This window comes from Ylistrum balloti, unplaced genomic scaffold (genome assembly GCF_031769215.1).
Source record: "Ylistrum balloti isolate Yb309-2 unplaced genomic scaffold, AGI_CSIRO_Ybal_v1 Utg370266, whole genome shotgun sequence".
NCBI classification, from domain to species: domain Eukaryota; kingdom Metazoa; phylum Mollusca; class Bivalvia; order Pectinida; family Pectinidae; genus Ylistrum; species Ylistrum balloti.
Genome location: NW_026782208.1, coordinates 301,219 through 317,233, shown reverse-complemented (window position 1 = coordinate 317,233; position 16,015 = coordinate 301,219). Strand labels below are relative to the sequence as shown.

Genomic DNA, 16,015 nt, shown 5'->3' with positions numbered 1-16,015 from the left:
ATTTTCATAAGTTGAGTACGTCTCCAAAACAATATGGATTCAGCGATATGGATACAGAGCCACACAACTGATTTTGAGTTATTAAGCAGATCTGAATGTACAGTGTATACCATAACCCCATCTACTGTAGCGTTTACCTTTCCTTCAAAATCATGCCAGTGTGCACTAGCTCCATTTCTCACTGGAAACCAATATTATCCTCTTGACAATACGAAAGCAATTATGAATGGTTTCTTAACTCGTTTTATTTTTCCTCTTTTCTTCTGATAACTGTGTCATAAATGTTTATTTTTTTTTTTATAAATGAGTTTTCATGAGATTTTATGAAACTGATTATGACTTGGCGAGCGAAAATCAAAACTGACGAGTTTCCTAAAAAGAATATATTATATGCAAACAGACTAAAGATTTTATTATTATATAATACAGTAAATTGACATTTTGAAAGGTTTTTGATTAAAATTGTGCAGGAAAATCATACGAAGGCAACACAGATTTGTTATACCATCATCAATTCATAACGAAACGTCATTGTTTATATTATGACGTCACAATTAATTTCTGACTGTCGCAGTCAATGCAAAATCTCCAGGGTATATAATACAATGGGTATTACAATCATTACAATCATTTCAATTACCTGTCAATGACGAGGATACAGACCTCCCCCGTTTATACTGGATCCCTACACTTCACATGAATCCATATAAACAACGTTTTATAGCTGGCTCATCTAACTGTCCAACCAAGCCTTTGTCTTAACTACTAACCACCATTCTAAATACTATCAAATGTAGGTTACAGTCTTATTGTGATACTGTTTATTCAAGACGTGGAATCAATAGTATATGGATTTTGAAGAGCTTTGATCAATCTTTAGCACCCTCTTTTAAAAATCATTTCTTCAATAAGAACGTTTGATTTCTCCTCTCTGTACACCACTATACCCCATTCTAAACTGAAAGGACAACATTTTCTTGTTATGGGAGCTTCCCAAGAAAGTTTAAGTGTGGTATAAGTATGTGGTTGTGAACTATACCGAAGTAAATTTCGTAAAATATGCGTCGTGCTCCTGGTTGACGAAATCTTTTTGTTTAGTGGCAAGATCTTCCAACAGACTATTGGCATACCTGTGGGAATTAATTGTACCCCTCTGTTGGTTAACTTGTTTTGTGTTCTTATGAGACTGAATTTATCAAAGAATTTAAAAAAGAACTGGTCGCAAAGGCATTGCAAGGAAGTTTAATTTCACATCCAGATATTTTGACGACGTCTTGCTGTCGGATAACAATCGTTTTGACTACGACCTTTGTTTATAACCGTCAAAATTGGAAATCATGGAAACAGACCCTTCTACGTCATCTTTTAACTACAAAACTATGTGATAAGCGTGATGATTCAATTTCTTTATTTTCCATTTCTCGATAGCAACCTTCCTGCACCCTCAACATATGCAGTTGACTCGGTATTAAAACTATGGGGAAGAGTTACAGTCGTCATGGCAATCTCATTGCAAATATTCTATTTCTTTGTGCGATGTTAAGTTGTATACCTTATTCTCATTTAAGAACGTAGCATTACTTGGATTGACTAAGATAAACATGGTGTGTGTCTTCGATGAAGCACGAGACACTTTGCCTTCCGGAATACATCGTCTTACGCTCCTCGTGCTTTTTCATAAACCTCCTTGTAAATATTTGTTTATTCATGTTTTGCATTAGTTTCATTGAATTTGATTTTGGATTATGATTGTTAATGTGTAGGTGTTTTCTTGGTGTGTTTTACGTTATGAACGAGATCTAATTTATTCCAGTATCGCGCTTTTGTGTATTCTTGAAAAAGGCATTGTGAATTTCAACGAACTGAGAAGACATTCATTGAATATATTTTACAAATATGATTTAAGATTGTAGCTTATGTGTGAAGTGTGAGAGACGTTAAGTCGATCGAAAGAAGCTTCGTAATTTGACACGAAGTATGAACATTAGCATTTCCTTTGTTCAGTCATTTGTATGAAATGATTTCGAATTGAAGATACAGGGAAAAAAGCAGAAATAGCAGTTAACAAACCTCACGTACAATACCCAATTCACATATAAATACTCATATGGACATGTCAGTACCACGTGATTGGCCGTCACATTGGTCACGTGTTGTGATACTCGATGATGTTCATCTTTAATTGATGTGTCCCAGCTCTCCCTTCATCACCTGAATTTGTCCTCATTTCTTACTTTACAGATATGTTGATCATCATCGTCGTAGTTATCATCCTGGTGATTATAATCGTCATTCTTGTTCTCATTATACTCCGGCACAAACTCAGGGAATGTTGCTGTAAAGAAAAGGTCGGTACCGATAAAGAAATTATTATTATGTTATAATAAAGTCTCGTTTATTCTGATTTTCTGCCACAATAACTTAATATAATTGTGTTAAATGAGATTTGTTTCATTATCTACATCCGCAAAATTATTACCAACTTTTTCACGTTAGATAATTGATATATTTATTTATTTATTTAACGGGTATTATGTCCACGTTTACGACCTTTCGGACGGTAATTGATATACGTTATAAGTTATCGGCACACGGAAACACCATGTGAAAAATTCATATAACATGAATCTATCTACCTGCTCATGTGTGATGGCATCTGAATTGCATGTGAAATCCTATTAACTTGTGATTCCGATTTTACTAAGTTTATAACGAAATATACTAGATATAAAATCCATTTCAGAAACACGATTCAGAGGAAAAGTCTTTGAGCTCACAGTTTGAGAATCCTCTCCTAAACGGCTTCATTCCTACAGGCCCACAGATTGCCCCGAAGTCGACATTCAAACAAAACAACGTCGCACCTGCGCCTTTTACAGCAAAACCAGAAACCAAACTACCACCTATCGCACTTGTGGGTGCTGGAGAGGCTTCAAATGAGGAGGGTAAACACCAGGCCGAAGATGGGAATGTTAACACAGGTCCATTGAAGCCAAAACGTCTGCCTCCTCTCGCGCTGTTTCAGGCGAATACGGCTTTCCGCGAAAATTTGGAAAAGGTCAAAAAGAAGAAAAGAAGACTGCGAAGGAAAAAGGAAGCTCTGAAAAGGAGAGAATCGGAACTTGAAGTGAAGGAAGCCGTTATCATGGCGAAAGAGAGGACGTTAGAAAAAAGACTCAGTGGAATAGGGCAAACTCCTGGAACAGACCCAGAACCACAACAAGATGTTAACCCGGCGCCCCCACAGCCTTTACATCGATGGTCTTCAATTCTTCCGTCACCAGCCACAAAAATGACTTTCAGTACTCTGGCAAGCGTTGTTACCGCATTCCAGCCCAAACGACATGACTCCATATGTATTGATGTAACGAATGCCGACGATGGAACAGTAGTGAGCACACATATGAACGAAAATAATTGCTGAATGTTACTGAAGCGACTACACAATCGATATTATGCTAGATCGTGTTTCGCTTTGATTCCAAACTAAACATATCCATAAGTAGACCAATCTTACAACAATCACGAAGTTAGTTTTCCACCACTATAGGTTGATGTTACTTACCTCTCAAGTTAACGATCCCAACTGCTGTATAAACATATGACATACTACTTGTAGTATAACCTTTTAGCATGTTTTGATTGGTCGAATGGATGAATTTTGACCGAGTGACGCTCCATTTACTTACAACAACATTGTGTGATGACACAGGCGACGAACGCTAATTGCGATACTCGTCTGTCGTGAATTCCAATGGGTGTCCTGAAAGTTTCATGTGGCCAATCGAAACCGATGACAAAGATGTTTGGGATAATTATACCGGTCCTGGCGTGCCATCGTTTTAACCAGAAAACACCCAATGATGAAGAGCATGAAAAATCAACGGAATAGTGTTTTAAAGTAGCCTTTTCTTCAATGTCTAGCTTTTATACGTATATTTTAAAAGTTAACAATACACGAAGACTTCAACAATCCTTTTAGTTTGATGTTTAACAATAATGCTCTCAACAACACGTTTAATGAACGGACAATATATAAGAATGTACATTTATACTGTATAACTCCGTGGTGTTTTTCTCCAATATGAAAGTGTATAATTCGAAACACTTCAGCATGACAGAATACCGGTTTTGAAGCAGTCATTATCACTGTATAATTGTGCAATAATCCCCAGTATTGGTCCTAGATAGGAAAACAGGTGCCAGTATGATGTATGAATTTCAATTATCAGATGGTAGGCAATTCAAATGAAACTTAGTTCGTGCTATGCCAGTCATTCTTGTTATCGTTATTTCTAGAAAATTCCTTGAAAGTTCCTCGTGATCTTTAGTTGAGATAGAAAAAGGCCGATCTGTGCTCATCTTTGATTTTGAAAATGAAACGTTACATCTATTTCTTGAAAAGTACTTTGCAAATCTATCTCAACTTTGCATGAAGGTGTCCCTTTGTTCCTAGCTGCACGTGTTGTTGATTTTTTGGGTTTGTTTTTTTATTTTGATATGGATTTGAAAATGAAACAATATAATTGGACTGCTGGCAATCTTGACATCTGCAGCTTGTTATTGCCATGTCAGAAAATAATGGATGAATCTCTGATAAATTTCTTATTTAGGGTCTCCCTGCTCCCCAGAAGTGCCACTCAGTATTAAAATTGTTATGTAAATAAAATGGCCGGCAGACGGTTATTTGGATTTTGGTATGGTAGGTTGGTGTTGGTGGAACTAATTAAAAAAATGTATGCCTAAGTTACCTCCCCTGAAACCTGTTCAGTCACTATAATAAAGTTGATGATTTTTATCTTCAGATTCAGATTAATTTGTGACAATCACTTATTATCATGCATCAGTCATTTTTGGTATCTGATTTATTGTGTACATCAGAAACATTTCACAGATATGTTGCACGTAACCTGCAGTCGGTATTTTGTAAGAGATATAATTCATTAATCTACTTTCTTTCTGTCCTAGAGCTGACATTATCTTAAGTCGTATATCCATCAATCCATGTTACATATATCTGGATTGATTCAGTGCTATTGCTTTTTCGCAGTACAAAATCAGTTGTATGTCGGTTTATTTAGGCTCAATGACATTAAAATTTCAGAATTGAATGAGTCAAAGTTCTTTTATTTTCCATGTGTTGAAATGAATATACAATGAATGGATTTACATCTACTGACTTTTACACACTTACCAATCTTGCACACTGACCTAATTACCTACAGACCAACTTACACACTGACCCAAATACACAGATCAACTTACACACCAATTTCTATCAAATAACACAACTAAACAGTTTCTTTTATAAATTCAGGTTAAAATTAAATCAATTTGATGTTTAATGATTAATTATTGTTACATATTGACTTATGACAGACACTGTGATAATCCCTACATCTGATTAATTGTAACACATTTTGAAATACTGACACCAACTTGTTCATTAAAATTAGAAAATAAAATTTGCTGTTTCTAAAACCAAATCCTTTGACAACAGCATAAAGTGTTTAAGGCCAAATGCAGTATAGTACCATGCAGTGTTCTAGATAGTATGTAAAAGTAAACTGACCAAATTTTGAAGATTTATCCGCAGAATATAGCATGATTTTATCTTTAAATGTATGACTTGTTGCATATTTTGATTAAAACTATTAATGGAAGTCTTGATGTACCTGGTAATAAAAGTTGAAAGGAATTTTCTGTCTTTTTCCCCCAATATTTTGACCCACTAACATGCACCAGGTGTGTTTCAAGAAGTGACTATACAGTTATGTTTCTAAGCAAAATCATACTACAAACAACGCTGAAAGTTAAAACATTAAAGATTTACTGAAATAACACTACATGGTATCTTAAACTTGCAGGAACTCAGTATTCAGTGGTTAAATTTCCATCAGAATGATTACCACTGAAATAAGCAGGTACATGGGCTACCCTTAATACACAAAAAAAGGCAACGCACACACACATCCTAGTAAATCTCCCAATCCTGCCATTGAAAGTATTTGTCATGAAAAATTTTCAATGCTTAAACAACACATATAAAATAAAAACGTTCAATAAGAATCTTACTTTCTTCATATACAGCATAACAGAGATCACACGCAACATATTACATACTATCATTTGGTCAATGTCTTCTGCTTGTGTATAAGACAAAAATACAAGAAACACCAGTCACTCATTCTGGAACAAATTAATCAGTCTCTCTTATGATGCATTCAGGGTGCTTAATATGATGTTGAAAATCTGCTGTTAACAAACAGGTATTCAGTATGGACGATTACGACGGGGAGGGGGACCACCAGCACCCCTTGGCGGAGTAACAGCTATATCTAGGTAATCACCGATCTGGAACCTCTTGGAGGTCAATGAATGACTATCATCCTGACCACGATGTCCAGCACATGTCGTGCCTATCTCTCGCATTCTGTACACAGGGGTACGAGGGTCAGGATAAACAACAGCAAAGTCAAAAAATGTTCCCTTTCTTCTTGCATCTGGATTTACTTCCTTCACCAAACTGGTTAGTTCCTTCAGAGTAGCATCCATCCTGTAGGTTTTAAAAACAAAATAATAACAATAAAATATATTGTTTGCTTCTTTCAGATCTGACAAATATTTACTATAATGTATATACAAAGTGAACTCTTGAGAAATGATTCACCAAAATATGTGAAAACCTCTTTTCAACAAGTGACCGACAATATTTTGAAATCAAGTTTCCAAAAACATGTTAAAGTGCCCTATGTTTACAATGGAATTCAGCTTGACTTGATAACTCATGAATCTTTACATGCTCTCAAATGTACATACAATGTTTTCATAAGGACATATTATATCAAACTCTTATGAACTGCTCATGACATGTGTTTATCTTTTATGAGGTTATCTGATCATGATGCACATAATGATGAGTTTGACTGTTAACATAAAATCATTAGAAATATGAGCCAATTTTTTTTTTTTAGTTAGCCCCATGTGACATCAGAAACGTTTTCAAACTAGAAAATGTCTGGAAGACTTGAATCATTGCTGGATAAATTTGCACGAGTTGTCCAATAAGACATTTGACCCAAGCATGACCACCTCAATATCATAAGGTGTAGAACATGTTTATGATGCTACCTGCATGGGATAAAGATGAACCAAGTATGTTTAGAGGTTCACAGATATGGTATGTGATGAGACAAAGGTAATACTGTACCTCAAGCCCATCATTATCACGGGGCAAAAAATCTTATTACTTGGTACATTGTAGTTATTAGGATGACTTGTGATGCAGACTCAGAGAACAGCATCAGCTCATGGTTAGTCATATACATGTATTTGCCTTCAAAGATCTGTATCATGGTTTTTAACATTCCTAATAGGACATTTTATATTTATGTTATGGTTGAACCTCGAAAGATTGACAACAACATATCCTATAATAAACATTAAAATTACAATATGATTCTTTGAAAGCATATTATAGGGCAAATCATAATTTTTTGGAAATATTACAGAAAACGCAGTTTGCCATGTGTTCTCTATCGTTTCCATTGTGATATCATAATCACTAAATGTCATAATATTAATAAGTATGAAGGTTGACATTGAAACAAATACATATAGTAACACAATAGAAAAAAAGTTATTATAATCATCAATCTTAAGAAAATGCCTTGAAATATAATGACAAGTTCATTCACTGATAAACCCTGCATTCATATGATAAGTTTATATTTACTGAGCATTTACCATGTGTAAATTTGTAGTTCATTGGATGGTGTCTGACCCCTTGCGAATTCATTCAATGGGTTATGTCTTCCTGTACTGCAAAACACTCGCAGGAGTAGTGGACATGTCTGAAAACAATCAAGCATTTCAATTCTATCATTGATGAACTACAGCTGAATTTAAAGAAAAATACTATGAAATGAGAAGTGCAACGCAATTGGAACAGACCAGGTAGGGTACTTCTACTTACTAGTCTGTTTTTTCTTTCCATATATATGTAATCCCTGCTATTTTAGAAGTTTAACAGCTGTATAATTCACATACAGAATATCTGATTCTTGTGATTACCTGAACAAGTTGGGTACAGTCCCTCATATGGGTAATAGTCCTGCTTTTGAGGGATGTTCGTCTTTGAGTAATCTGTTAGGTTTTTCATAATGGAGTGTCAACTCCGCAACAAATAAGGGAGTCATATTTCTACCAAACTAAATAGCCAATGTGATATTGTATATAAATGCATAGAAAATGTTCTTTTCTACTATCTAACTTGGTGTAAAAATGATAATTTATATCACGGACTGTTCTTCATTGGTTACAATGTATAGCCAGTGGCAGCATTTAGTGCAAATGTGCATGTCAGCATGAAGTTACCTTTGTTCTATTTTAGCCTCACTAAAAGTTTGTGATTTTTAGGAACAAGCGAGGAAACTTTAAAAATTTTGTGTAAAATGTATAATGCTGCATTGCTTGGGTAAAAAAATGTCACAATTTTTTTTAAAATGTTAAAAAGAAATTTGTGTTTCCTTTTCAAATGATCATGCGTTTCTGTAACTTATTGATTACTGAAAGCGCTAATTATCCCTCTTATGCGGGGCTAAATTACTATTACGTATACGTATACTGACGAGTGGCTGAGCCCAACTCACAACTTAACCAACACCGGTATCTGTGCTTGCCTTTTGTATAACAAATCAGTGTTGGAATTATGATACAAACACTACATGTTGCACTGAGGTAACAAAAGAAACTACCTTTTCTCTATCAATCGGCTTTTCTGGTTCCTTTTGGTCTTCAACAACCATCGATTCCACAGTAGCCATGTTGCCGGATATATGAAATGAGACGCTTGGTAAGGGAGGTAACTCTAAATCTTTATGCCACAAAAACTTGGCGGTAATTTTGGTTACTTAACTTGTATCGTGGATGTAAATATTAATATTGGGTTAATTCCTTCAATATTAGACACACAATTAGGAACGACATGCAGATACCTATCAAGATGTAAGTATGGTAAACATTATCAGCCGAATATATATTTGACAAATAAGTATATGATTTTGTATCATCGAAGCCAGGTAAGTGTAGTTGGCTACATGTAACTAGTTGCTACCCCACTGAACACCATGCGGATGATCCACCATCTGATGCTTTCCAGAGCAATGCCATTTTCAACCAGCTAGCTAAATCATGATATCAGGTTTCCGAGAAATATCTTCTTTATCGGTAGCAGAGACTTAATGTCTCTGTCGGTAGTGACACACCATCCACAGATTGACTATTCGGCCATCGTTAAAACTATTTTGATTTACAAGAGCAAGAGGTGTTCAGTATGCGGAAAGGTAGAATTTTACAACGAATGCATAGAGTTAAATGTACATTGTATTGCTATCACAAATTGACAATGAGTCTGTAACACTCCGTAGAATTATTTCTGTAAGTTTTTCTTGGTTCACTTAGTTGTCAGTTGAAATATTATTCAAATTCATGACAAAATACTGATGCCAATACAGAATCTGTCATTGATGTCCATTCTCGTGTGTCCCAGGGATCGGTCCTCAGACCAAGTTTATTCTTTATTTCATCAATGATATCCCTGTGGGCCAAAATGCTACCATCCGTCTGTTCGCAGACGACACTATTGCATATCTAGTTGTCAAGTCAAGCAGTGATGCTTTAAGTTTACAGCAAGACTTGGACAAACTGGCACTCTGGGAAAATACATGGAAAATAGCTTTCCCCTTGAGTAAATACAAAGTGTTGTCTGTAAACAGGGGGACGAAAAACCCAGTTCTCCATAATTACACACTCCCTGGGCATACACAGGAACATGTAGACCAAGAAAAATGCCTGGGTGTTACAATTCAGTCTAACCATATCAACAGCATTACCAACAAAGCAAACTCTACTTGTGGCTTCCTCCATTGTAATCTAAAAATAAGTTCAACATTAGTTAAGGCACAGACATACAAATCTTCCATCCCTAGAGTATGCATGTCCTGTTTGGGACCCATAAACCCAAGATAACATCAACAAGATAGAAATGGTACAATGCAGGGCTGCACATTATGCACTAAATAAAAACATCTGTTCTCATAGCACATCTAGGGTCTCTGATATGATAAACCACCTTAAATGGCGTCCCCTAGCCGATAGACGCAGAGAAATAAGCCTGTGCATAATGTTTAAAGGTGTAAATAACCAGTTGTCTATCAGCCCACGAAATAGATTAAAACTAGTGACCAGGCAATCAAGTCATGTCCATCACAAATCCTTCCAAATTCCTCGCTGCAGAAAACAGGCTAGAAAACAATCATTTTTCCCTCGTTCTATATCTTAGTGGAATAAGATCCCACCAGACATCATTTCATCCAGTCCTACCACTGAATCCTTACAAACTTCTCTCCACTCACTGTACCCTTAAAATGAAATATTTATATACATATATTCTTTCTTTTCCTTTTTCTATCAGGTAAATCTCCTTCTCTCTCATGACATTATTTTCAACTTGTTGAAGTTAGTCATTATAATTTAGAAGTAGAAGAAGGACAGTCTTGAGCAAGTTTCCATACAGGCAAGGGGACAGCGATAGCGGTGGAGGTTTAATTTACAAACACGTAAATTTCTGAGAAATTATGAAGAACTTAACCAAACTATGCATGGACCTGGCACAATTCAATCTCATTTCATCACAAACCTGCTTATTTCAGAATATGTTACCTTTTTGGAATTCTTATTCAACTGCTTATTGTGGAGTAGTTTGCCAACATGTCAAAGATTGTTTTTCAGCATTTCTACATGCCTGGTCACTACATTGTATTCACAGATGATAGAGAATGCCTTCTTTTAGTTGCCACAAATTGAGCAACAGTAGGATAATGAAGTCATTCATATTTGGAATCTATTTTTATCAAAACCAATATTCATTTTTTTATATCCTATGACCTTAAATCAAATTCTGAGTCTATTTCTGTCATATCAAATTAGTGTACTTTAGAAAAAATATTGAAGTACCTAAGATTACTGTTTTCCAATATTTTATATATGTGAATCATGGTACACAGACATCTATGTAAACTTTAACAAAAGTATTTAAAAACATGTTTCCACATTCCGTACCAATTCATGCTTGCTTCCATCAGATGACTGTATTTCAGATTGTCCAGTTTCCTAACAATGCTAAGTCTCAGAAAATTCTGAATGAAAATTTCATTCTATTAACAATTACACTCTGTTTTTCCACAGTATCATGCATCAAAATGCATTGCACATTCTAAATTCCTGTAGAATATTATTTCTTTGTGTTGTCATTTATGGACACAGGTGCAGGTTTATCTATTCAGTCACTTTGTACTGTGAAAACTGCCTAAGAGGTAAACAAGAATCTGGAATCAAAACATCATAACATTACCAAGGTACTTGAATCATCCACTCTTGTAGTCTCATTCAAGTATTTTGAGAGATGTACTTTTTAAATCTGCAAAGTAGCTTCCAGAGAGAAATATCTATCTTAATAAAAACAATATTCATTTCCATTTTCCAGAAAAAAATTTGAATTAATGGTGTGATTTTTCTAGGTTTGCCTGGGATATGCCGAACCAACTATTTTATTTTGGCCTTATATGTCATACTCAAGGATATGTACATAGGCTTTTTTTGTTTTTGTTTTTTTTTTTTTAGAGGGGGGGAGGGTTGGTTATGATGAAACTATGTACAAAGACTTGATGGAGAGAAGGACATAGAGGAAAGATACAACAGAGGGATGGCAGCTTTGAGGGAGAAGATTATGATAATTCAAGTGATTGTGCAAAGATAGAAAGAAAATTTATAAGCTTATAAATATATGTATGCATTTTTGGATATCTACATGTGTATGAAAGCATGGGGATTGTAATAAGAAGACCTGGTTCTCATGTTTTCTGGAATTAGGAAATCTGAAGGATATCACAAGATTATTTAGAACTTTGTAGAACATTACCAGTCTGAACACTGAACGATGTTCTGCGTGACAGGAAGGGAAGGCCGCTGTAATCATTTCAGTTACAGAACTGGTGTTATCATTACTATTTTTTTTTTTTAGTGTTAATATTGACAGGCGAGGCTAGTACCTGTTGTATGATGTAGATTATAAGAAGTAAACCACACCAGATGTTAGACGATTTGACAGAAATATGTCTCTTGTGAGATGCTAGATGCTTTGACAGGAATGTGTCTCTGGTAGTTGTAGTATTTTTTTCTTTCAGATATTGCTATTAGAGTTGTTGAATTCTGTTGTGGAGATAAAACATCTATCAGTCAAAATGTCAAACAGTTTATTTATGTCAGGAGTAATATCAAGGATACTATGTCAGGAGTAATATCAAGGATACTATGTCAGGAGTAATATCAAGGATACTATGTCAGGAGTAATATCAAGGATACTCTGAGTATAACCATTTAGAATAACATGCAAGAGTCCAATATTGATCACTTTTCCAATGGTTGTAATATAAGCATATAAGAATATATTTATGCACTGTAAAATTGTGCCCCGAAGATATGGATTAGCTTGTCGCTGGACTTCATTACTTGTTCATTGTATAGATATAACTACATGAGTTTTTTAAATGTAACAATTCAATACTATATTACAGAAATTCTTTACCAGCATCCCTTTTCAGCTAATTTATGTTGAAACCACACATTCCCAGATATTGTTCCAAGTTATACAAATATCTACAGGACAAAAGCAGTTTGCTGAAGTTTAAAAGCGAATGAAATATCAGCTTTATTCTGTTTATTGTCATGTTGTATTGGATGCACTATAAACAATATTGTTGAGATAGCACACATTCATGGTATTTTTAGTTTACCTGCTGTACATCAGGTATAATTTCTATCATAGACCAGGAGGACCAGGCCAGTGTCCGGAGTGGGCTATCATTGACCTCCAGGGAGGGTTGGAGACCAGAAACAACGTTTCTCTCAATGGACGTTTCATTGGTGATCTTCATTTTACACACAAGGTTAGAATATTGATTGATTTTGGACTTGGAGAAAACATAATTTATCATGTTACAAAGAGTAAAATGTACAAATTTTGTTTAGAATGTCATTCAAACAGCAATCATGCATCAATGCACAATGCATTTTGTAATGTAATGGTATAGCACTTTTTGAGTCCAACATCATGTGCATTCGTCTTAAACCTAATGAATCAGAAATATAACAACAAATATATTTGGGAGCTGCAATTTTCTGAATTAAACTGTAATTTATGCACTAGATTTTTTGTATGTATCGTTTAAGTGTACACATGATTAAATTTTACAAAAGAATGCTTTAAAGGTGGAACTCCTCGATGCTTGCATGAATGATGACTTCCGTTTAAGATGTAAGATGTTAAGATTGCAATTTGAGATACCTTTTGCTCTACTGTCTAGAGTATAGCCAGTGTGACCTAAGCGCAAAGGTCATTTCATATATATATAGTCAAATTTGCTGTGAAGTATTATGATAAAAATCCAGTAAAAAGGAAAATGGATCTGGAGAATGGATAGATATTAATGAAAGTAGCAGTATATACTAACAATATGAAATATAAGTTGGTATTTAGCATGTTGCCAGGACACTAGTGAGAGCCTAGTGAGAGCCTAGTGATAGGAAGAGTTACAGCAGTCTTCACCAGATTGATGAGTTAAAGCTATGACACAATAAAGGAACTGAAATGGTTCAGACATAATGTTACAAACAGACCATTAAACATATTTACATAGGTACACATTTGTAACAGGAAGTAGAAATGAAAATCACCCAGCCCTCACAGGGGGTTGAACCCTTCAATCTGTAGCCAGACCCTCTACCATTCAACTAAAGGAAAATTCCCATCAATCAAGGCTAATCTACCATGACTATGTTAGTCAGCGACTTGAATTCTCTTTCTTCACAACCAAATAAATACAGGTATAGTGTTATAAGATCTGTTTTGTCTTTTCAGAATGTTCCTGTACTCATCATAGGTCATCATATTCTGTATGGAAAATTATGTGATCTTGAGAAACCGTTTGCTGTGCTGACAAAGAAACACTCAGACAATGATGAAATGCCAGATCAGAATAGCACAGATCAGTTACATACAGACATTCATTATCTTGTGAAGGCTATCATACGAAAAAGACTTCTGTTTAAAACACGGCCAAAACCGATTATTGCTAATGTGCCTAAGAAATTGTGATATTGTTAAATACTGACTATTTTTGATTTGTTTGGTGTTCAAAATTTGTTTGATACACATCATTGTTTTGATAATGTATATAATACAGTAACCGTAATCTCTACATATTTATTTTAATAGAATGTGTTTAAAAACTTGACATTACAGTGATATAAACATACATTGCTACAAATTTCTATTGTTTTTAATCTTTCTTTGGTCTAGGTGACTTACCAGATATTGTGATTACCTTTTGTTTGGCATCATAAATTTACTGAAATGTTTGCAGAAAACTTCAATGGATTAACTTAAGTCAAAATTGAAAAATTTTCTTCTGGAGACCCATGTATGGTAGAATCATGTACTCTTCATGGATTGGAGGATCTTAATGTGCTTTGCAAAAATTGGGAATTTCCAGACTCTCAGGTCTCACATTTATCACTGAAAGGGGATAAATTTTCTGTAGTTTTCCTGTTTATAAATGAACATCTTCCTGTCACCAGTTATAAACATTTAAGGGCAGTATCCGAATGTATGGTAAGTGAATGCATTTATTGGAGACTGTTATATGTTTATGTAAGCTTCTTTATAAAAGCATTGATTTTAAATTGTCTATCATGCTACCACACTGAAATTAACTTTATATACAAAATTTTAAGTTTTAAGCATCTTCAAGATGGCAGAGAATATTATGCACTTTTGCGATACATGTGCAGGGTGCAGGTAGTTAAAGTTATTTTACTTTGTTAACAAGATTATTTCTATGACAAACCCTATGTTACAACAAACTGACTGTCAATGCCCTTTGGCATCTTGTAGGAATTTAATCCCCATATATATATTCACAAGTCGCAAAGTACATTAATTAGGTAAACTTCATAACACAGCTGTTGGTGACCCTATGTTCAACAAACTTCTAAAGTTGGTGGCACTTTTATCTATCATTGTCTTTGCCAAACTATATTACACAGCTGGTAGTGATTCTGACTTCACTTAACTATATTACACAGCTGGTAGTGCATCTGCCTTCACTAAACTATATAACACAGCTCGTGGTACTTCTGTCTTCACTTAACTATATAACACAGATTGTGGTACTTCTGCCTTCACTAAACTATATAACACAGCTTGTGGTACTTCTACATCACTAAACTTAATAACACAGTTGGTAGTACTTCTACATCACTAAACTATATAACACAGCTTGTGGTACTTCTACATCACTAAACTATATAACACAGCTTGTGGTACTTCTACATCACTAAACTATATAACACAGCTTGTGGTACTTCTGTCTTCACTAAACTATATAACACAGCTTGTGGTACTTCTACATCACTAAACTATATAACACAGCTGGTAGTGCATTTACCTTCACTACACTATATAACATAGTTGATAGTACTTCTACATCACTAAACTATATAACACAGCTGGTAGTGCATTTACCTTCACTACACTATATAACATAGTTGATAGTACTTCTACATCACTACACTATATAACATAGTTGATAGTACTTCTACATCACTAAACTATATAACACAGATTGTGGTACTTCTGCCTTCACTAAACTATATAACATAGTTGATATTACTTCTACATCACTAAACTATATAACACAGCTTGTGGTACTTCTGTCTTCACTAAACTATATAACACAGCTTGTGGTACTTCTGTCTTCACTAAACTATATAACATAGCTTGTGGTACTTCTGTCTTCACTAAACTATATAACATAGCTTGTGGTACTTCTGTCTTCACTAAACTATATAACACAGCTTGTGGTACTTCTGTCTTCACTAAACTATATAACACAGC

General features: G+C 34.8%; 2 protein-coding genes across 2 annotated transcripts; one reads left to right on the top strand and one right to left on the bottom strand.

The window, feature by feature from the left end:
• Positions 1-5,106: 5,106 nt before the first annotated feature.
• On the bottom strand, positions 5,107-8,825 carry LOC132552674 (histone deacetylase complex subunit SAP18-like). The gene is made up of 3 exons (XM_060216864.1): positions 8,757-8,825; positions 7,747-7,853; positions 5,107-6,556 (listed from the first exon to the last, which is right to left on the bottom strand). The coding sequence occupies exons 1-3, from the start codon at positions 8,823-8,825 to the stop codon at positions 6,274-6,276; spliced, it is 459 nt and encodes a 152-aa protein (XP_060072847.1). The 3' UTR covers positions 5,107-6,273.
• A 161-nt stretch (positions 8,826-8,986) lies between these two features.
• On the top strand, positions 8,987-14,215 carry LOC132552685 (chromosome transmission fidelity protein 8 homolog). The gene is made up of 3 exons (XM_060216877.1): positions 8,987-9,006; positions 12,887-13,007; positions 13,979-14,215. The coding sequence occupies exons 1-3, from the start codon at positions 8,987-8,989 to the stop codon at positions 14,213-14,215; spliced, it is 378 nt and encodes a 125-aa protein (XP_060072860.1).
• The last annotated feature ends 1,800 nt before the right edge of the window (positions 14,216-16,015 follow it).

Bases quoted from the DNA above. Each gene is read 5' to 3' on its own strand.
- LOC132552674 (XM_060216864.1), bottom strand. From the start codon at position 8,825: ATGGCTACTGTGGAATCGATGGTTGTTGAAGACCAAAAGGAACCAGAA. The intron at 7,854-8,756 runs GTAGTTTCTTTT...GATTGTTTTCAG, and splicing joins AGCCGATTGATAGAGAAAAG to ACATGTCCACTACTCCTGCG. The intron at 6,557-7,746 runs GTAAATGCTCAG...TAAAACCTACAG, and splicing joins GAACTACAAATTTACACATG to GATGGATGCTACTCTGAAGG.
- LOC132552685 (XM_060216877.1), top strand. From the start codon at position 8,987: ATGCAGATACCTATCAAGAT. The intron at 9,007-12,886 runs GTAAGTATGGTA...TTTCTATCATAG, and splicing joins ATGCAGATACCTATCAAGAT to ACCAGGAGGACCAGGCCAGT. The intron at 13,008-13,978 runs GTTAGAATATTG...TTGTCTTTTCAG, and splicing joins ATCTTCATTTTACACACAAG to AATGTTCCTGTACTCATCAT.